The following is a 23505-nucleotide window of genomic DNA, read 5'->3' as shown; positions in this document are numbered from 1 at the left end:
ATTTGAAGTAGATTTTGCCTACTCACACTACTTTTAAGTAGTTATGATTTTAGGCTACTTCTACTTCTACTTGACAGTTTTCTGTTTTGTAGGCAAAAATAGGCGTAAAATACCTACTTACTTACTTGTGAACCACCACTTCTACTTGAGTAGAAATTTCGGCGTTACTTCTACTTCTACCTGAGTAGCGACGATGACTACTTTGACCACCTCTGTTCACAACTAACGATTCACTTGATTCAAGATAACTTAGTAGCCATAAGTACATTAATAACTGATCTGAATAAAGTTTGTCGCCATTCGCCGCGCGACATTTCGATCTCCCAGAAAATAGGTCAATCCAATCCAAATTCTAATCCGTTCTGAAAAAAATGTCTAATCCAAATCCGACAAAATTTCACAAATCCTGTTTTTTCAAAACCTAATCCTAATCCATGCTCATCTCTGCAGGGGGGTCATGGAGCCGCAATTTCTTTGACCATCGCCAAGGGAGGCGCATGTCCAAAAAAGGTTGAAAACCGCTGCCCTAGTACCATACATGCAAAAAACGGTTTCATACTTTATCGTGATTGCATTTTGGTCCGCCGAGTATTTTTTGAAACTGACGGTCCGTGAGCTCTTAAAAGTTGAGAAGCAACGCCTCTAGTGAGATGATCATGCTAGGAAACTTTCCGTCCAGATAGTTGACAAGACGTGATCAAACGCGCCGTATTGCACTCCTACGCTTGTCAGTGAATGCGACCATTGAATTGTAGGCCTACTAACTATTATAATAAATCGACGCATTCATATCGCATTTATAAATTCGAAAATTATTGTGTCGCTGAATACGAGCGTAAATTGTAATATACGACACTTTGTATGTAGCAATATACTAATGCATCCAAATTAGGGGCCGCCAAGTCCCGATTCCATTGTTAACCTCTCCTACAATGAAAGTTACCTGCACCAAACTGAACGACGAATTTGCGATACCTCGACCCTACAAATGTTCCACAAAACCCCAAGTAGACAGAGAAAGGAAGAGTGTATTTCCAAGCAATATAATTGACGATTTGCCAGATGTTCGTTCTTATAACCACAGACGAACACATCAGAGCTACCAAGCTGTAGGCCATCACATAAAACGCGAAGTAATCACTGCAAGTGTTTGCGCCTTCCAACCAATCCACCAACAGGTTCAAGCCTTCTTCTCTTGACTCGCATTCGCGTTAGCCGCGGCGCCGCCCACCTCCGCCACAGTATCGTTCCAAAGCTTCTGCAGCACGACAGACGGTGACGTCAGAGGCGTGCCCGGCTTACTAGCTGCAGTCGAAATCGCCCCGCCGGGTCTGATAATCGTAGTTCTCACCGGGACTGTTTTCCCCGGTATGGAAATGGTGACGGGCTGCGATTGCGCCGCGCCTGCGTTGGTGGACACCAGAATCGGCGCCTTCGTGAAGCCCGTACTGCTGCGCGCCATGACAGAGTACCGGACCGGGTCTTTCTTCAGCCTCGCCTGCACGGCCACTTTCTTCGAGCCGGCGGCGGGGAGGGGCGGGCCGGTCAGGGCGGGTATAGTCACGAAAGTGTAGCTGGAGCCCGGCACGGCCCCCGGGAATTTAACGGGCAGCCTCTGGCCCACGATGACTTTGGCCGGCTTCTTTACGGATACCTATCGCGAGATTTACGTATATTATACAATCGTGTGAAACCATATGCTTATCCAAAATAGAAATCTGGGACGGGCGAATGTCAGAGAGGGTCAAAGTCGTTGGGTTTCAACCTGGATGTCGTTGGAGCAGACTTGTACATCTTGCAAGTCTAGTTGTCAGAGTATGTTAATTAGATAGAAATGCCAGTTATCTAGTGCTAATCAATTGTGAATGTTTCTATGCTCAAATTGTAATCAGCTTACCAAATTTAGAAGCACGTCGCGGAACAACTTAATAAAGGAAACACGGACTTATTAACATTACTGATGGGAACCGTTTGTCTAAGACCGTTGCTACTCGGCTAGAAGTCACGCCATAAATTTACACTTTAAAGTGTGCAAGTAAGTTGTTTCTAAAAGAAAACTCGGTCAAGGGTCGCATACTTTACCGGGCAATCGGCAGTGGCCGCTTTCATAATAGCAAGATGTATCCCAGCGACTAACGAAACCACGAAGAAGCACAATCTTCAAAGGTATATTCAGTCACCAACGTAAGTCGGCTGTTTCACACGGTTCCCGTGACAATTTCGTTCGTAAAAGCGACGCAGACTCATCCCAAAAATACTTTCTACTTCCCAAAATGCAGAGCGTCATAAGACAGCAGTGCAAGTATAGGCAAGAGATACTTGAGCACTCCGCCACGGGTAATTAGCAACTAGTAGAGAATCGAAAAGAACATGGCGTATTGACAGACGCATCACAGCCTACCTGTTGCGCTGGCTTCGTCGGCACGACGGTAAAAGCTCCTTTGGAAGTGTTAGCGGAGGCGAAACTCTGCGGTACTCTAATGCCTGCGACAGTCAAAACCCAATTAACGCTGTCGGCCAACACGTCGCGACGATTCAGCTTACTTGTGCCGGACGAAGGCGGCGTGAAGGAGTACACGGGCAGAAGCGTGGGCTTCGCAGCGACTTTGGTCAACGGCACCACAGGCCGTAAGGTAGCGACGGGAGCGGTGGACGCGTTGGCGGCAGTAACCGCGACCACCCTGGACGCCGTGCCGCTGAGAACGGTGCCGATTCCGGACGACACCACGTATCTTGAAAAGGACTGCGTTTTTGCGTCTGCCTGTACGATGTACGATTGTACGTGTACCGTACATTCGACGCTGGGGTGGTCAAAGTTGCTCGTGTTGATATTCAACGTTAATCGTAATTAATTGTAACGGTCCAAGTCGATCTTTTCGAGTACTGAAATTTTTTGCCCCTTTGCAGTAAGAAGTTAAAATTCATCGAGAAATATATAGTTTCGATTCTATTTTCCAATGGCCTCGATTCATGATATACACAGCATACCGAGTATCAACACAAAGCTACGCGCGTTTGTGGAAATCGCATTTGTGTTAAGGCGTATTTCACCCACGGCATTGTCACATAGTGCCACGAAATAGGCATGATCGTAGGAATTCGAAATTATTTTTACCACGATGTAAAACCGGCGCTATTTCCTTTGTGGTCGCATGAAAGGTACATATCTGATCATTCCACGTCATTCATGTTCTTATGACGTCATTATCAGTGATACTCGAAGTTTTGCTTTCACGCCCTTCCAATGGGTGAAAATGTGTCAAACGCACCAATCCTTATGGAGATATACTCCAGGAACATAGTAGGCTATGCTTACGGGCACCAACTTTTTCGAGTTTCGTCGTGTACCACTCCAACAGAACCCACTACATCCGTACGTAATCTCTCCATAAGAATTGGTGTATCGTACTTTACTAATTTTCTCACACAAGGCGTGAAAGTACAACTTGGTTCCTGAAAGTGGAGTTTACCTTATTTACGCCCTACGCTAGGGTGTAAATCGGCGAAATACACGAATTTTCGTTCAGATCATTGAAGAAACCACAAAACGACGACATCAAAGAGGGATTTCGGCAAAAACAAACAATACCTCGTCACCGCCTCCGGCTTCATATTGCCCAGCTGCTGGACTGCCTTTTGCGGAAAAACCGGCGCCGTCCGCTCCATCAAGGTAGTCTTGCGGCGCTTTGAAGCCGCGTCGCGCGCCCCCGCGGAACCGCCGCGCGTGCGAACGCGCCCGCGACCGCGGGTGGCGGTGATAAATGTCCCCGTGTCGTGGGTATGCCGTCGCTGCAGCGTAGCGGCTGAATACGAAAACGCTGTTACCGATGGATCGGGTGCTATCACAATTGGACGAAAAGATAATTCTAGTTGTCGATGCAGTTGTAGAGCGAAATGTCGGCAATTTAAATCAAATCTATTTTGTGGTGTGTTGCCACGATTCGGATTTAGACTTGACACCAAATCAATAATGGGTTCGGATTCCGAAATATGAAATCCTCTCGTAACTGGACGCTATCTCTCTCTCGCCGTACGGCGACGTGACACTTCCGTGAACTTTACATATCGCGCGACCCTGAATCGATAACAAGTTTATAGGCTAAGTATGATTTCTCTACAGGTAATATAAACACAATATTCAGGTGCCGCGCGCGCTCTGCTATTCCTCTCAATTTGCGCCGAGTTCACGAACCGCCTTATCGCAGGCAATCTCGCCTATAGGCGTATCGCGACGACCCGAGATTAGGGGAAATATCGACACGCCGGACGAGACTTGGCCTCTCGCGTGACCCAAGCGGTGACACTTCGAAAGCGATCGGGCTTCGCGATAGCGTTGGCGCGCCGTGCATGTCTGTGGTAGGTGTAGACTTAACCCAGGCCGCAATAATGCGGAAATTTGTAGCTTGTACACACACTACACACCTACACCGCGTTGACGCGTTTTCCCTGCCACACACAAACATGATACGTATGGCATGGCGGGTCATACAATACACAGAAACACAGGATGCGGGTTGCGAAGACTGTGGCTTCCGCAACGGGGATTAACGTTAAGGTCAAATTGTGAGACAAGAATCGGCGAAGGGAGTTCACGACCTTGATACAGAGATATTTCCGATCCTTGAACATGATCACGCAGATTAGATTCGTGACGTTTTCGTCTCCGAAATTGCCGAGGCAATTGGTTCGGCCGGTGACAACATGCCCTCAACATGTGTATAGTAGGGCTGTTCAAAAATAACTTTTTTTTCCTGGATTCCAGCCAGTCACTGATTAAATTGTCAGGTTACCCTAAAAAACGCTGCACACCAAAATTGGTTCAATTCTAACAAGTATAGGGCTCCGCAGATTCAATTAAAATTTCTAATTTATTATTACAAATTAAAAAAAAAACGTTGCAAAACAAATTTAAGTCAATTCCGACCAGTAAAAGCGGAGTTATGTGAGTTTTTCGTTGATGAATCGCGGATTATTCACCAATCAAGGATAATCTAAGGATTATCATCGAAAAACTCACATAACTCCGCTTTTACTGGTCGGAATTGACTTAAATTTGTTTTGCAACGTCTTTGAAGAAAGCTCAACAATTTCATGAGGTTGGCAGAAAAATTTTATTTTCTTTTTTTAAATTTTCCATAATAAATTAAAAATTTTAATTGGATCTGCGGAGTCCTATACTTGTTAGAATTGAACCAAATTTGGTGTGCAGCGTTTTTTAGGGTAACCTGACAATTTAATCAGTGACTGGATGGAATCCGAAAAAAAAGTTATTTTTGAACAGCCCTAGTGCATAGCGAGTAGCGACCACATGCACGTGTAGTTCATCAGCGTTTTGGAATGCTCTAGTCATCTAGTGCATAACAGAGAAAGTTATGAGGATACATTACTGGTCCCTTTTCTTTTTCAAGAGTTTTGTTTATGTGCCAAGCCCGACTGTACAAGGCATCGCACACAGGACAAGGCTTTCACCGGTGGGCTATCGGATAGGATTTCAGAACGTTGCACCGAGTAGCACATCGCTATTCAGAGTCATTTCAAATCGCATGCGCAAACCGAGTTTGAGACAAGTTCCTGTCTATATTAATCACCCCTCTTTCATACTCCTGTTCAGACAAAATCGCAAACGCCTGCCGGTTCTGTACTGAGCCTCAAATTTAGACCATTTTCAAGTCATCGAAATGGTGCGTTCTTGCAAAAAATTTCATTCGTAAATTAAAACCGATCCGGACATTTCATCCGGTTCGAGATTTGCAATAGTTGCCGGCTAGCCGTATTCGGACATGAAACTGTCACGAGACGTTCGAGTCATTCCAACAACTTAAGTGTTCATTATTTCCTTACAACTAACACTCTAGTGCAGTGGTCGGGAAGCTATGGCTCGCGAGCCATATATGGCTCTTTTCGGTATAAGATATGGCTTAGTATATATATATATATATATGGCCAAGTATTAATTTTGTACTCAATTGATCAATATTGCAACGACTTGTTAGTAAATTTTGATCATGGCCAGAATAATTATTCTCGTTGCTGTAGAAACATGTCTTTGAATGGTAAAGACAAAGTCGTCGTCAGGTTTAGGGGCTCGGACCCCCTATTTTCAAAATCATCAAATTTATGTTACTTTCGCGCCGGCGACCAGTAACACACGCGAATTCTGCGTACCCGACTCGAAATTTTCAATTGTACATTAGGGCTCTTCAAAAATGACTTTTTTTCTCAAATCTTACTGGCTACTTGATAAAATTGTTAGGTTACCCAATTTAAGCCTACACACAAAATTTGGTTTGAAAGTGTTAGGCTGTCTATAGAAACGATGCTCATTTTTTTTTTATGCGGCTCTCCGGAGACCCAGACTTTCACAGGGCCTCTCTCATCTGATTAAGGCGCCTGCTCCGGTCTGGGGGTTTTAGGGTTCGTCTTGTTTTATTTTATTTTCATTTTTAACTAAAGGATTTGAACAGTATTTAAATTAAAGTAACGGTTTCTTCTTTATTTTTCTCATTCTTTTTTTTCCTTTTCCCTCTTATTTTCCTTTCACGGTGGCTGTTTAGGTTTTTCATACCTTAGTACAACCAACTATTCCAATCGTTCCAATATTTGGAGTGGGTGTAGGGGTGTGATATTCCCACTCGCGTTTCAAACGCTGCCCACCTGTCGCGAGCGTTTGCTGGGTTTTTGTACTACTTTTCCTCCCCATTTTTGGCCCTCTTTTTTTTTTCCCTTTGTTATTTTCCTAATCTATCAAGTTGTCTCTCTATTTTTTCGATTATTCTAGACACGTTTTTATTGTCTTCTACGCTTTCCAGGCGTTTTTTAACTTTTCGTAGGATTTTCTTGTCTAGTTTTTGGTCTCCGATTTTTTGGTTGTTTAAATGTCTATATCTAAGCTTATTTTTAGGTTTATTATTGCCTTTTTGTATATTGTCATGAAAATCCAGTCTATTCCTTTTGCTTCATCATTGTATAGGATTGCATCGTTTGCTAGGTCTTTTTCTAGTATTTCTTCTATGATCTTTTTGAGTTTTTGGGTATTACCCTATTGAACCATCTCCGCAATACAGAGCCGCGTGATTCCGCGTCGCTTGGTATTACCGAGAAAATCATTCACTGCCGCTTTCGCCTATGCCCAGACATTTCCACAGATCGCAGCGCAGCGTGACATAACCGCCGGCATCGCAACGTTGAAACGCGCAATCACGCCCGGATCAAGGCTAATCATCCCGCGGTTCACGCGGAGGCCAAACACCGCCGATGGAAGGTTCAACAGATCGCTTCCGCAAACCGTAATAATTACCTGCGACGCATGGCTCGACCGACCGAACTTTCACCTCAAACACGAGGAACCGCGCGCGCAGTTCGGGAAATATCGCAACGTGTGTTCATCGAGGGCATCAACTCTTCAACTGGAAATAGATCGGCCGTTTCCGCGGCCGGTGATTTATTGCGCGTGCCGCCGCAACAGCTGGCCCGCGCCGCGGCATGCGTTTGTGGATACAAATTTGAAATTTGGCGACCAAGCGCAGTAGTATTGCTAATCAAATAGAGCATGGGAGCATTCTAGTCACATGTGGCCAACAACGAAGTACTTCTACTTTTTTGAGTACTCAAGTAGCTTTTGCCCACCTGCGCTACTTCGAAACGGCTACTTCTACAAGGTCCCGAGAATAAATTTACAATGTCACTCCTACTTTAACCACTTCCGGTCCTACTACGTTTCCTCTAGTCGGAAAACTCACTCGCCCGCAGTTTCAAGTTACAAGTCCAAATCACTTGTTATCGACGTGTAACACAGCCTCCTGTAAATCTCCGTGGGTACAGATTAGCGTTGTTTTTGGAAGTGAAACCTTAACCCGTCCAACAACCGCGCTTCCGTACCACAACACCGGAATACGGCAGCGCAGCTGCGTTGGAAGAACCCCAAACAAGTTTTTAAGCCGGCTGAACGCATTTCAAACCGACCGCGCGGATATGTTTTATGCTCGTCTTGTGTTCGACAGTTTTCGAAATACAAAGCGCTAGTTTTCGACACATGTCACAGCAGATTAGCAATTGTTTCAAGAAGATTAAACTTGAATCGCAGGGCGATACAATTTCGACGCAAATGGTCACAGACTACGTTCTACTAAATTAAACGGGGCATTATATAAGCGAAATTCCAAAGCGAGTCGACGTAATCCGAATTGACAGCCTATTGAACGCGGTAGCAAATCCGCGGTGATTAATTACGCTGCATTCATGGCGATAGCGTAATTCCTTACCATTACCGAGCTACAATGCGAGTTGATGTCACCGGCTTAGTGTGCGTGCATCACAGCGTTAACCTAAGGCTATAAGCAACGCGCGGTGAAATGTTGCTAGTAAGAACGTTGTCCTCTTCGTTGCCTTTTGTTTCAGGCTTGCATGCGTATGGTATAACACATAACAGTCACGATGATGGGCGTGCAATAGGCGTCGGCTCGACTTGTCAACAAGGATTAGCGGGCCTGCGTGATCGCTAGAATCGCAATCATTGACTATGATGGCATATAAGGCACGCAACCCGGGCGGGTTGAAATGGTCGCAAGCGTAAGTAACGGATATAAATCCACCGAGATTAAGCGGGTGATCAATCAACTCCGGAAATGCTGCAAGCCGGTCAAAATGGCTATCGAGATCCTCGAAGAGAAAGTCAAGTTCCGAGGAAGTATACCATTCCTTTTCAAGGCTACCACATACACCGTAACGAACGGCTGGTAGCGAAGAGAATTAACCAGATTTCCTCCACAGAGAGGGTGTACATCACGCCGTCGCCATTTTCTGTTACCAAATTATTATCTCACATCCAATACAATGGGTGAAAACGATTGCAATACACCAAACCTTAAATTGAGAGATATCTAAGATGTTCTGTTTACGAGCTTGTACCAGATTTTCGCACCTTGGTGGTACAGAAAAACACAATCTGGGGTATATCTCAAGATAATTAGAATCGTTTTCACCGAGGGAATGGGTGTGAAAGCAAAATTTCGCACCAGAAAATGCCGTCCACATAATTTGAACCCTATACCTAGGTTAGGTTGAAAATTGACGAAATACACGATTTTCGTTTACAGTGCAGATCTGAGCGAGGTCCGTCCAGTGATATTGGTTGTGGTGCGTGTACTGCGTGATATTCATAGAGAAGACAAGCAGTGAAAACACTCCGTAGATCGCTCTGCCAGGTTTCAAGTCTCTCCACTAAAGGCGTAACATAAAATTTTTGCGTCAACCAACGGTTAGAGTCGTTTGATGCTATCGCGCGCCCCAGACGGTGTATTCGACAAAACGAAAACGTCGCTTCAAAATTGACGAGCAACTGAATCAGCCTGAGCATTACAAAACATATTGTCGCGCCTCCGCCGTATCTGTCCACCATGAAACGGCGCCCGACATAATCGCCCGATATCGCGGTAACCGAACCCGAGACAAAACACGAGCCGGGGCGCAAAGGTCGCGTGAGTAACTGCGCTCGCGCCATCAAACCGCGCCAGATTCAAAACTGAAATTTGCGGGAGCGGCTGTTTTGATGACTGACGACAATTTCGCGCGTGACGAGAAAAGCAGCTGTCCAGGGTCGGGCAAAGATCGTCAGGCCGCTCAATCACGCGATTTCGTGGCATACATGCCAACTTCGCAACAATCTAAAGCAGTGGTTCGCCCCGGAGACGCATTTCAAACTTCAGAGTAGGTGTGGAGCCGCATGAAAATACTCAAATTAAGATTTTAAAGTGCTCATGTACCTTCAGATCTCACCATCCGGCCAATTCAAAAGCATGCACAATTGCACATTGCACATTGTGCAATGCGCAATTGGGCTCTTCAAAAATGACTTTTTTTCTCAAATCGTACTGGCTACTTGATAAAATTGTTAGGTTACCTAATTTAAGCCTACACACAAAATTTGGTTCAATTCCAGCCAGTAACCGCTTTGCTACAGGAGAAGAAAGTTTCTATTAAAATAAATAAAAAATTTGAAAATGTTCTGTTCACCCCATGAAAGTGTTAGGCTGTCTATAGAAACGATGCTCACCAAATTTGGTTCAATTCCAACCACTGAAAGCGGAGTTATTGCCGTCGAAAAATTCGGATTTGAATAAAATAGTATTTACGGTGAGCACAACTATAATAACTAAACAAAGAATCGGTCACCGTAAATACTATTTTATTCAAATCCAAATTTTGTGTGTAGGCTTAAATTAGGTAACCTAACAATTTTATCCAGTAGCCAGTACGATTTGAGAAAAAAAGTCATTTTCGAAGAGCCCTAATGTGCATAGACTTCTACAGATTCTATATCGATTATTTTAGCATTGATAAAAGCAGACCGTGAGTGTGATTCATTAAATATGCAGATCATTACCACAACGTATTATATATGTCGTGTGTTATAGCTCTTCATACCTACATACACTTATTGCGCCAGTTCGCGGGGGAATATACGCCGAGGAATATCAGACTTATTGCGATTTATTCTAGAGTAATAGCCGTTATTTTGATGATAGTGTAATTGCACGGACAATGAACACGCGCTCTTCACGGAGGTAATCTATAAAGGTCTATCATCAGTAGAATTCAAGACATATCCTTATGAGACAGGTATTCACCCATGGAGTTCGACGCTGGTCTGCAGGAATTCTCTTCCCGCTTTCCAGAATACGGCCTTGAGCGGCTTAGGCATAAGATAGATCCGTTATTTTGACTTTCATATACAGAAATTGCCGGCAACTATTCATAGAAACAACAACAAATACAACTGTCTAATATATTTTTGAGGAATGTTCCGAGGCCAATGAGATCCGCAGGAAGGCTGGCCAGGAGCCGCGGTTGTAAATCACCGATACAAGTCCGAACAGCCGACTAGGGTTGGGCGAAATCGAGTGCCTGAGTGATTGACGGAATATCGCTCATTACGACGTCATAACCGAATTTGATGATGCGTTAAGTTCAAATACGTTCCTTTTTGCGACCGCAAAGAAATAACGCATCTCGTTCAAGATAATAATTTGGTACGCCGATTTCTTACGCTATCAGCCAATGCTGCGAGTTTCTCGCTACTTCACAGAAATGATGCTCTTATGTACGCGCGTAGGTTTGCGCTATATCTCTTGCGCTATGACACGCCGACCAAGCTTCAAGGCAATGACGTCGGGGCAAGGAGTATCGAAATTACAATTTCAAGAATCAGAAACATTGACTATCAAAACTCCAATCGCATCATGACGATAGACACTATAGATTCGGATCCGAGCCCTACGACATGAATTGCGACATTGTCGACAACAACATTCTGCGCGCCGTCTCGTGCAAGAAGCAATCAAATACCGCTTCCAAATACAGTAAAACAATTCTCAGGGTTCTTATCGCGGGAACGCAGCCGCGCTCGCGGAAGAATTCGAGACTTCCGCGGGCCGATACGCGGAATTCGGGCGCGCGGCCAGCTTCCCGCCGAATACCGCGCGTCGCATTACCGATCTCCACTTACCTCGAGTGGGTCCAGACTGATTGTCGCGTTCCTGGTCGTTGTCGATGCCGCTGGTTAGCTTCTCCAGTATGGCGGTGGCCTGCGGTAAGAATGCGCGTTATTCCGCGCCGCGAGTCACAGGGGTACGGCTGACGGGCGTTGTTGCGACTTGCGATTCCGCGCGCCCGGCGCTTATCAGCGGAATGCCGGCGGGTATGCCCGGAATGGATGATATGCGGTGTAAACAAGGCAAGTCAGCGACATAACGCTCCCGCTGCGTCGGGATATCAAAGGTCGGCGGGCGATGGCCGAATAAGGGAGTGTCTGCTGCGTCCGAGGCGGGGTATGCGTTACGCGAGACCATAGCCTGCACGAATCTGCACAGCCGATTTGCAGTTGAAAAAAGTGTGTTTGCATATTTTGGCTCCCCGATTTGGATCGAATATGAATTAACGTTAATTTTGTAACTAGATTCAGACTTGTGAAGTTGATATGGCCAAACCTTAATACTAATCCAATTCTTGGTTTTCCTGAAATCCTACAGAACAGGATAGTGCAAAACGAGCCAAGATTGGTGCACAAACATTTGTCATTTTCGTGCTTATGAGAATGGATTCTTATTCGATATAAAATGCACTGGATTTTTCATTTCACATCGTTCCAATCAGGAATTTACCTCAATATCTACGTTTCGGGAATTCAGTAATTCTAATTCTTATCTAATTTGAAAAGAACTACGTAGTTATAATTCTAATTATAATATAATTTGAAAAAAACTTTGTAGCTATAATTCTAATTATAATATAATTTGAAAAAAACTTAGTAGCTATAATTCTAATTCTAATCTAATTTGAAAAGAACCGTACAGCTATAATTCTAATTCTAATCTAATTTGAAAAGAACCGTACAGCTATAATTCTAATTCTAATCTAATTTGAAAAGAACCATGTAGCTATAATTCTAATTATAATCTGATTTGGAAAGAACCGTGTACCTATAATTCTAATTATAATCTGATTTGGAAAGATTTGTACAGCTCTTATTCTAATTGTAATCTGATTTTTTAAAAATTGTGTAGCTAGAATCCTAACTACAACCTAATTTGGAAAAACGTAGCCATAATTCTGATTACGTTCTGATTTGGAAAAACTTTGTAGCTACAATTCCAATTCTAATCTATTTTGAAAAGAACTGCATAGTTATAATTCTAATTCTAATCTAATTTGAACCGAACTGCGTAGTTATAATTCTAATTCTAATGTAACTTGAAAAGAACTGCGTAGTTATAATTCTATTTACAATATAATTTGAACAGAGCTGTGCAGCTGTAATTATATTATAACATGAGAAAGTTGAAAACTTTCCAGTTGTGGAACTCTTCCATCAGCCAGCAACAAGACGCCACTTCCCTCAAACGTCCAGTTCCGGGCATGATGATGTCACATTCACGTTGCGATAGCGGTTACGATGTTACGAACACGCCCACGCGCGGTCAGTTATTACAGAATACCAAGTCCCCGCCGTGAAGGCGAAAGGCAAATTCGTTCACCTGCATCGTCTCCCTCTCTTCCTTCCGACTTCTCGAAGACAGGCGATTGGCCGCCTCCGCAGCCGCGGTAGGCAAGTACGGGTATTTCCGCGGAAAGTCCGACACGGCGGACGCCGGGCTTTTCGCGGCGGTATCGAATATTCCCGCCCATTCCTTCGTGTTGATCGTGCTGTAGGCGCCAGAATCTGAAACGGTCAGACGTTGAGTTCGCCGTCCGCCGAACCATAACTGCAGATGCCAGATATGTTCGGTAATATAGTATTTACGGTGGCAAATTCTTCAATTATTTATTATAAGGCTGCCCACCGTAAATACTATTTTATTCAAATCCAAATTTTTCGACGGCAATAACTTCGCTTCCGCTGGTTGAATTAGAGCCAAATTTGGTAAGCATCGTTTCTATAGACGTCCTAACAATTTTAATTTTACATAATAAGTAAAATAAACTTTCTCCTGTAGCAATGCGGCTACTGCTTGGAATTGAACCAAATTTGATTAGGTGACCTAACAATTTTATAAAGTAGCCAGTACAATTTGAGAAAAGAGTCTTTTTTTAACACCCCTATCGAGCAATTGCTGCGTAAATTGACTTCTAATGTAATAGCAACGCTGACAACTTTAACCTCTACAGAGATTTTCAAATTCGGTCACCTTGTTGTGACGTGGTCGGCGTCGTGCTTTTGCTAACGACCGTGCTCTTAAACTTCACGTTGTTGTACGCGGGCCGGCGCGCGTTCGCGGGCTGGAAAGCGCTCGCGGCCGACGCTGAAAGGGCAAATAGCGTCAAACGACTCCGTCCATGAACAACGAAATGTGCTTCTACGGCTAAGCGAATCGCGCACTCACCATTCGCGTGGGACGATGACGAGGTCGCGATTCCGTCATTGCTGTTTTTCCTGAATACCAACGAACTGAGTGAGTGCCCAGCTAATTGTGATCAAAATATTCGGAATACTCACGACGCGGTAATTTCAGGCTTCGCGGGCTGGGCTGTAACAGAATAAATCGAGTTGAAATGCATTGAGTAGCGGCCAGACACTGACTAAACGTAAAAAAACCATCTTCGGATGATTCACGACGGCGTTGAGTGTGAATATCGTAATTTCTAATCCGTATACGGAGTTGCGCGTACGTGTATGCCTCGCGCGAAATCCAAATTCGTATTACGAATGGTTTTCTTGTCACGATCGACTTCGAACACGAGTCTAGTAGATAGCATAGGGTTGGGCACTCAAATAGGAATCCAATGTACATTGTAATGATTTAAATGGTCTAATGAAGTCAGATTTTTCCAAACACTTAATTAACATGCCGCTTTGCACTAAGTGATATTTTCAGCTATAATTATAGTTTCGATCCATCTAAACAAGAACAGCAACAATAACAACTTTACCGCGCAAGGTACGGTCACAATGTCGGCGCGTGCACGCCTCGACAATTTTATCAACACCGCCACGTAAGGCCCGATCCGTTCACGTATATATTTAATCGGCGCACCGCGTCGCGATGTACCGGAAGATACAAATCCGCCAGAAACTTCTCAAGCGCCCACGCGTTCTCGCCAATTTAGAAACGCTAACGCATACAAACGACAACCGACAGAACGCGAAAAGGAAAACAAGGCGACCCTTGTTGTTGACGACGATGTTAGCGATAACGCAGGGAAGCAAAAACAAGCACAGAATACTGCCTAAACACGTACCGTTCGCTTTCGGCGCGCTGATCGAAACCGGCAAGTTCTCCTGAAATGCAAAGAAAAACAAAAATGTCGCAACATTGATTACAGCGCAGACCTTGACAACCAGATAATTCTAGCCTACCAACGAGGTTAATTCTAATTTTCGTCTATTTGTGAAGTGTTTCATTTCTGTAATACCAATTCTAATCTGATCTCTGGTTTTCCTGAAAATGCGACGGGAGAACTGTATAGTGCGGAACGAGCCAATCTTGCTGCACAGTACACATTGCACATACACAGACATTCGCCGTTCTCTTGCTTATAAGAGGAAGAAGTCTGATTTGACATGAGCAGAGCCTGATTCAATTTCCAAGTTTTCGCGAGTTCAATGATACTAATTCGAATCTGGAACCTACTGTTGCTATAATTCCAATTCTAATCAAATTTGGAACCAACTGTTGCTATAATTCTAATCTAGTTTGGAGCTGACTGTATCTATAATTCCAATTCTAATCTAATTTGGAACCTGACTGTTGCTATAATTCCAATTCTAATCAAATTTGGAACCAACTGTTGCTATAATTCTAATCTAGTTTGGAGCTGACTGTATCTATAATTCCAATTCTAATCTAATTTGGAACCTGACTGTTGCTATAATTCCAATTCTAATCAAATTTGGAACCAACTGTTGCTATAATTCTAATCTAGTTTGGAGCTGACTGTATCTATAATTCCAATTCTAATCTAATTTGGAACCTGACTGTTGCTATAATTCCAATTCTAATCAAATTTGGAACCAACTGTTGCTATAATTCTAATCTAGTTTGGAGCTGACTGTATCTATAATTCCAATTCTAATCTAATTTGGAACCTGACTGTTGCTATAATTCCAATTCTAATCTAATTTGGAACCTGACTGTTGCTATAATTCCAATTCTAATCAAATTTGGAACCAACTGTTGCTATAATTCTAATCTAGTTTGGAGCTGACTGTATCTATAATTCCAATTCTAATCTAATTTGGAACCTGACTGTTGCTATAATTCCAATTCTAATCAAATTTGGAACCAACTGTTGCTATAATTCTAATCTAGTTTGGAGCTGACTGTATCTATAATTCCAATTTTAATCTAATTTGGAACCTGACTGTTGCTATAATTCCAATTCTAATCCGATTTGGAACTAACTGTAGCTATAATTCTAATCTAATTTGGAACAAACTGTAGCTGTAATGCTAATTCTAATCAAATTTGGAACTAACTGCAGCTATAATTCCAATTTTAATCAAATTTGGAGCTGACTGTAGCTATAATTCCAATTCTAATTTAATTTGGAGCTGATTGTAGCTATAATTCTAATTCAATTTGGAAGTAACTGTAGCTATAATTCTAATTCTAATCTAATTTGGAAAAGCTGGAAATATTCTAGTTGTCAACTCTGCTACAGGGCGGAGTAGAAATTCACTCACTTCCGACGGAAAGTCGTTGGCCAGAATGGTAGCAACAGCCTCTTCAGTTTGACTGTTTGTCGCGAGCAGACTCGAGTCGGGGGCGGCGCCGAACGTTTTCGGCCGTTTCAACTGCGATTTGGTGTCCTGAACGAAGAAACCGCGTCGTCAGTCCCCTGGACATAACAGCAAAGTCGAGAATTTCTACCTTGGCGAGATCGATGGTAATGCTGCGCGCCTGGTTTCGGCCTCTTCCCTTGGACTTGTGAGAGTTCGGGTCGGCCGCCGCGGACCTGCCCAGCACGTTGGGCACCTTGGTCATCCCGGCCAAGGATCCTGTTTGAAGATTATATGACACGCCTTGCACGGGTGCGCGGGACCCTATAAACACAGGAAGTGGTGATAGCCTACAATTAAAAACGCGCAAGACAGGCGTGATTCGCTCCCGAGGCTATCGCGCGGGATGTTATGCGACGTCATAGTATCGTAGATGTGCAGAGGGCTCGGCTGTCGGCGGTCGGCACCGCAATAATAAATGCGACTACTCTGCTCGTCCAGACGTCCACAGTTATGCGCGTCAATGTATATTGAAGGTTCGTCGGAGTGGTAATCAATGATAAGTAGCACTTTTAGTTGAGTTGCTAATGTCTCTCCGTCAGTACGTAGACTAGGATTACACTGGAACGGGGCATCGTCTTGCTATCTGTACAGAGGGCAGGGTTGAAGCAATTAACTGGATTACGACGATTGTATTTTTGTCCTTGCTGCTTGGCATCGTCTATGTTAGCTGTACAGTGTACAAGTACAGAGGGCAGGGTTGAAGCAATTAACATGATTACGACGATTGTATTTTTGTCCTTGCAGTTTTTGCGGCATATACACACAGTCACGCAGCAACGCATGGTACGCACTACGCCGACACACGATCTGTGCATATGCATACCATGCGTGCATGACGTGCCTATCCCTTAGGGCAAGAAAGGTGTAGAAACAGCCTATACGGTGTTCAAGTCTTGCCCCACCCCTCCATGCTGACCATCAAGCGGGGTAGCCACGGATACCAGTTTTACGAATCAGGCCATTCGTCTGACTCTATCAATTACCATTCCCATCAGAATTTCCCTTGGACCGGATGTTAGCTGTCAACAGTGGACAGGAGTTGTATCGAACCGATTTACGGCTATGAATCTTTGAAGTATGCATTTATTCATACAAGGAGAACATGTCTGCAGCGGCATGCAGTCTTTCGATGTATTGTAACAAGTAGAATGAAGCTAACCAAATTCCTACAATTACCATAGGCTAATATTCATCTGTACAGCATGATTTTCTTGATGCGCTATCAAGTTTAAAGACTCAAAAAAAGAGCTGGTGGTTGCTTTGTGTCAGAGGCGGAGTCAGGTTGGTGGTTTCGGGTTTGGTCACAAGTCGTTTCGAGACGCTACAAGTATAGACTTCGGTCAAGTCAGGTCATTTCAATATGTTTCAAGTCGAGTCGCTAGTTCAGTCATCAAATATTTTCCGTTTGAGTCAATGTGCAGATGCAGATACAGCAAACTTGATTTCACGCCACTTCAAATCTACTAAGACACTTACATCGAGTCGAGGATTATTTCTGTAAGTTGCTGGGAATGGTGTTCACAAGGCAATCCAGATACTGCAGAAGCACAATTCAATCTCGGTGAAATTTAGTTCCCAGTTAAACCTCATTTATAGTCAATAATCATTCCACTGAATGATAGATATATTTCTGTGTTTGGGGCTATATGGACCTCTCTGTTCAACATCCCTCCCGTCATTCACTGTGGATTCGAATTGAACCACCATCTTCCAAATAGCCGGAAAGTAGGCGTTTTTAGTAGCCCATTATTCTAAAACTATCACCCATTATATTGCCCTCGAAAATCCTATTTGAAATCTGGCATATAGCCTGAGTTGGATTCTTACATGTGTGATACACGGACATTGAAATACGCGGAGCTAGTTTAACGCAAACGATACCTATATTGGTGGTAATGATATTTCAAGGTCAGGGCCATGCTGATGAAGTTAATAATACCAAAAAAAAGTACATAAAAATGGAATCCAGTAAATGAAAACTTAGTATTGATGACTGAGGTTAATTCATTCGAAAATGGTGTCTCGAGTCATCTCAACACTGGCGCTAGTCACCCAAATAAATGTACAATGTTTACCACGCGCAGATTGACTGGCGAGCACTTCTAAAATCCTTGCATTGGTTGCGGAAGAAAGCCTCCGCCGTTTCGACATGTTAAGCTCAAAGTCCTCCGAACTTTTACGTCTCCCTGCACCAAAGACAAGTCACAATGCGTCGCAGACGCAACAAAACACGCCACACTTACTTTTAGAATACGAACCGCTGCTGCCCTGCAAAAAATGAGAAAAAAAGATGATTACAAGAAAGGCACGTTTACCGCATTGCCTACCTTGTTTCCGACAGGATTTTCTACATTCCAACCCACCGAGCTCTTTATTAAAACTTCCGAGAAGAATTTTGATACGTAATCCAGCGCCATCCTACAACGTAGCAAATGGAAGAATTAAAAATGGGGCGACTTTGCAGCAAACCGTGTCTAGATGTCGGCAATGTCTCAATACAACCAGTGCACGCATGCTAGTCGGCTAACAAAATCCAAATTCATGATATTTCGCGTGTTCCGGAATTACAGGTGAACACTCGATACCAGGACTGTGGAATTAGAGTAGCGGAGTTTCGTTAAGTTTTGTGTCGATGGAGTCACAAAAATTTTAGAACGCCTTGAAGGCGGGGATGGGGAAACACATACTAGCGGGAGTAGGAGTTTGGTCAAATGTTGTCAAATTCCAACTACAAAGTACCGTTAAGGTTACAGAATTATCAACTTTTTCACGTAGGCTAACCTAATCTTCACACACTTAATTTCTTTCGGATAGCACAAGGCGGAAATGGCCAAATACTTGGATTAATACTTCCCCGCACCTGTCCACCATGCGCTGCGTCACTAACGCTCGCTTTTTCACTTTTTCGCTGACTCGCAACGAGTCGTCGGCTCCGGGTATCGCCAACAGATAGGTCTCGCACTGCGTCAGAAGTTGCTCCCGAAAATCCTCCATCTTATCGATATCGCAAGAATCGGAATTCTCCCCGACCACAAACAGCGTAGGCGTCGTCATGTCGCACAGTATGTCGTCGACCGTCTGCACGAATACCAGATTATGTAAGCACTGTGTCGAGGCTAAACTATTCCAAGGGGAAGGAAGGCAGGTAGGACAGACAGAGCAAAATCGAGTACCTGACACAATTATTTAATAACCGCCTATTATACCAGGGAACTGCAAAGAAAATGATGCCAGGTACCCATAGCCTAAAAAAGTTATGTATTTCCGGACTGGACCCATGACTATTTCGTAGCGCTTTGCGACTATTTGGCTGAAACAATGCTCTGTGAATATTCGCAGTCTCCCAGCTCATGTTTTCTAATAGATACGACTAGCCGAGGTTTTGATGCTCCAGCAGTGGAAATTGAGTAAAGAAAATAAATTTTTATTTTCAAAATACTACTATTGGTGTAAAGACGTATATTTTTGTTACTAAGAATAAAATGACTATCACATGTCGACTCGAATCTCTAAAATTGATGCCCGACGTGGATTCAAGTACTCAATCGTTTTACCCAGTCCTTGAGAGGAGCATTGACAAGTCGAATGTGCTCTGTGAAATGCATCTATTTGGCTACGGATGTCGATATCAAGGCCGATTTCTGGTGACCCCAGAGACACGTAAATGATTTTCCACAATCAACCGGTTGAAAAATTCAGGGCAGAAACTGTAGGCTAACAGCAGCGATTCGTGTAACAATGGAATTGTCGCATGTACCATCAACTGGATTTTATGTTTGTAATCAAAATCAGCTGAATTCTGGTTTTGCTCAAAAACCATAGTTTCAGTGGATTCCAACAAATCTAATCCGTTTTCAACTATTGTCCATGCCAGAGAACCATGGAAATCAGTAGCATTCCACTAGAAACAGATTCATATTCTTTGCATCTCATGTGCAGCTGTCGGTATGTTATTCGGTTTCAATTATATGTAAAATATACTTCGCTTACAACTCACCGCTCTGGGCCCATTCATCGTCTTGGTAGGGAATCCCAAACAAATAACCGCAGACACTTTTTCCACGAGTGAAACCTACAAGAATCCAAGATAATTTTAGTGAATGGAGACCACAAGAGATAATAGTCACCGCGGAGAACTTACGTGGCAGCTGAGCACGCTGGCTGTGTGCCACCCTAACAAGACAACAGGTCTGGAAGGATATTTGTTTCTCAAGGTTTCGATTTTCGATCTGGCCGCCGCGGCCAGTTGCTCAACAAAAGATAAAACCGTCATTCCAGGCGTGCTCTCCGGCGAAGAAAGGCAGATAACCTAAAACACATATCTTAATTAATATATTCCTAGTCGAGTGTATAGCACAATTTTAGTACCAGGATTTTACAAGTACCTACTACGTTTAAAACTAACTATTGGCGCCTCAACACTCAACAGTCTATGCCCACTGACCGCTCATGTACCTATGTCTTGCTTTACCAAAGAATTCACTCGACACATCATTTCAGTATGAGGATATCGAAATTGAGTCAGCTGCCAGAATTATGGGTCCAAGACGGAGTGCTCCCAATAAGAAATATAATGATACATTTATGCCTATTAGTCAACATTGAATTTTGTCGAATAACCTTAAACGGGCCGACGAATCAACCTGTTGAAATATATCAAAATCCGCGACCATGCATTTTACCACTTACCTTGCCTAACTGAGACAGATGAGAATTCCAGAACCTTCTGCGGTGTGCCATGGTCGGTGAAGGAGCGTATGGTGAATTCGGAATAGTCAAGATGATAGGAGGTTCATGCAATCTCTGCCGTTTAAACAACGTTGGTGAGGTTTCAAATAAAACGACAATGTCGTAACGATATCCCCGTTCGCAATCTTTTGCAGTACCTGCTTTGGTGCGAGAGGATATTTGACGAGCGTCGGATCCCATGGCCGTTTCAGTAGGATATGCAAAGAACTGGATCCCACCATGTTGGATTCTGCGGACGTTTGCATGATCATTCTCTCCACCAAAGTCGGCGCCTATCAATAACAATTCAAAACATGGATAATCCCATTAAGCTAAGAACAGTTTAGAAACACAACAGGCACGGTACACCACGCCACGCTGAAAAATGTCATAGATCTGTCCCCGTAAGAGAAAAGGTGCTATCAAAACTTGAACAAAAGTCAATCTTTCAAATTACTACATCAAACAAAAGAAAATATATGAAACATGATCATTCCTGTCCTCTGTCTGAAATTTCAATACTGTGTGAAATAAATCAGTGGGTGAAAGAAACACAAAACCCACTAAAAAATTGTTGAGCGTAAAGATCCAGGCTATGAAAGATTATATGGCACATCGTCGTGATCACAGTTACAGTGTTGCGGTTCTATTCCGAAAAAGATTGCAAGTACTTTGGAACGTAGCGTTTGCACAAGATCCAAATAGCACGCCAACATTTCTGGCGGCAGTTTGTTCAGAAGCAGCGAGTGGAGCCACTGCGTCAACTTTTGATCCCACGAAAACTCGGCGTAGTGTCTCCTCAAGCACGCAGCCGAGCGATCCAACGATAACCGTCGAGCTATCGGCTCGTTGTTAATCTGAAACAGAAGGAAAGCGAATTGATTATCCTGGCTTATTGTTCACATGTAGGCCTAGTTTGGCAACAAGGAAATCTGTACTGTCAGTCAGTGAAGAATAAAAATGACGGAAAACAAGCAACCCTAGAAAATACGAGTGAGGATCAAAGTAATCACGAGAGCGAAAAGTTCAACAATACATATCTCACAATTATATCACAAATTCTCCACTAACACTTAATTTTCAGCCACGGTTACAGGTAGAACGTCGGGAAGAAAGTTGGAACATCAGCTGCACGCCATGATCGAGAGGATGTTGCTTGATGAGGTTACCGGGGGTTATTGATCACACTCAAATACGACAGATTAAATTAAACATGTTCAATCAACTACACTTGGATGCGGTGTTCAACACGACACGCTTCATCAAGAAGTCAATTCCAGATCTGCTTTCGAAGTAAAAATTATCACGACTACTTTCCTCATTAAATCAGTTTCCAAGTGTGTACCATATCATTGCAATTTTATGAAATTTCCTTGTTTTCGTAGGAAGTTCATTTTCTCGCAATTCTGGGGAAACGAGTGAATCATTTCCATTCATTTCTGACTCTTTGACGGGCCATGGTTTGGACAGTTGCTAAAGCGAACCTCAGTTCTGTTTCTGTTGTATCTTCACCCAGCGAAGAATGCATTACAATAAGAGAGAATGAAAGAGCAAAGGTGCATAAAAATGGTATCTGATCACTGTTGTCGGGCCAGAATGCTAGTAATACCAGGTTGACGTGAATGCCAGATTGATAAGCCCCAAACTTGTAGTTTTGACAACCTCCTATCTGCTCATTGCAGCACATTGTTCCTTGTGCATCGCATTATACACTGGGTGTACCTAAAATACTAGCTCCGATGTGTTATTCATGGTTACGTTGAAGGTCACAACTGATTTTAGGTTAAAACATGAAATCAACAGAACACTCACTCCCTTATATGCTAATCTAGCAAGCTTCTCATCTTCCAAAACTTTCAGTACTTTTGCATAGATTTTTGCTTGCGTTGCACTCCATGATGATCTAAAAATGGCAGTAAAACTAGAATATTTCACACAAACAGAACTTGTAATAATTTGTTCCCTCACTTTGATAGAGAAGACTCCCAATCGTCTTCAGACCTCCCTCCTAAAGTCGAATGTTTCCCTGGCAGCGACAATGATTGTGTAGTAAAGCGTTCTGTTTCATTCATATGAAGTCTGGCTCGCTGCACGTCGTATGTCCTGCCGGGAGTGTGAGGTGACATCACTTCATCAAGTGATTCAACGTCGATCTACAACGAAAATAAGTTCAACGAAATCGGGCAATTTGCAGAGATTATGTCAATACCTCATCCTCCGACCCATCGCTGCTCAAATTGATGTTTTGTGATGAATATCTCTGACCGAAGCTGGGAAAATAGATATGAAAATGATAAACACTACAGTAATAACGCCATAAGCGAATGTCGTCTTACGCTGTGTGTTTGAAATGAGAATTTCTTCGGCATGCCGGTAGTAGCCATTGTATTGGCTTTGCGTGGCTGGTTTCAGTCTTGTACGATTCGGACCAATGCCTGCTATATGCATGGTCTAATGAGAGAGTGGTATCCATTTTTGCATCCGACATCTTATTTCAACTT

General features: G+C 43.3%; 1 protein-coding gene across 3 annotated transcripts; it reads right to left on the bottom strand.

Annotated features, from left to right (window-relative positions):
• Positions 1-1008: 1008 nt before the first annotated feature.
• LOC145441602 (uncharacterized) lies at positions 1009-23492 on the bottom strand. Of its 3 annotated transcripts, none has more exons than XM_080319506.1 (25): positions 23341-23492; positions 23214-23274; positions 22973-23157; positions 22817-22907; positions 21676-21861; positions 21163-21297; positions 20966-21079; positions 20418-20585; positions 20274-20348; positions 19137-19354; positions 18604-18694; positions 18520-18544; positions 18352-18462; positions 16365-16537; positions 16178-16303; positions 14734-14773; positions 13991-14021; positions 13878-13927; positions 13683-13796; positions 13032-13216; positions 11504-11582; positions 3590-3803; positions 2545-2732; positions 2402-2484; positions 1009-1654 (listed from the first exon to the last, which is right to left on the bottom strand). In XM_080319506.1, exons 1-25 carry the CDS (start codon positions 23490-23492, stop codon positions 1181-1183), a joined length of 3369 nt encoding a protein of 1122 aa, XP_080175632.1. In that variant the 3' UTR covers positions 1009-1180. The 3 variants fall into 3 exon arrangements, with proteins under 3 accessions (XP_080175632.1, XP_080175633.1, XP_080175634.1); XM_080319507.1 differs by having other exon boundaries at positions 16365-16492; XM_080319508.1 differs by lacking the exon at positions 18352-18462.
• Between the last annotated feature and the right edge of the window lie 13 nt (positions 23493-23505).

The sequence above is a fragment of the Botryllus schlosseri genome, chromosome 6 (genome assembly GCF_051294905.1).
Source record: "Botryllus schlosseri isolate E-star chromosome 6, Bs_hap1, whole genome shotgun sequence".
Classification (NCBI taxonomy): Eukaryota; Metazoa; Chordata; class Ascidiacea; order Stolidobranchia; family Styelidae; genus Botryllus; species Botryllus schlosseri.
The sequence above is the reverse complement of the archived record's forward strand: the minus strand, read 5'-3'. Positions and strand labels throughout refer to the sequence as shown.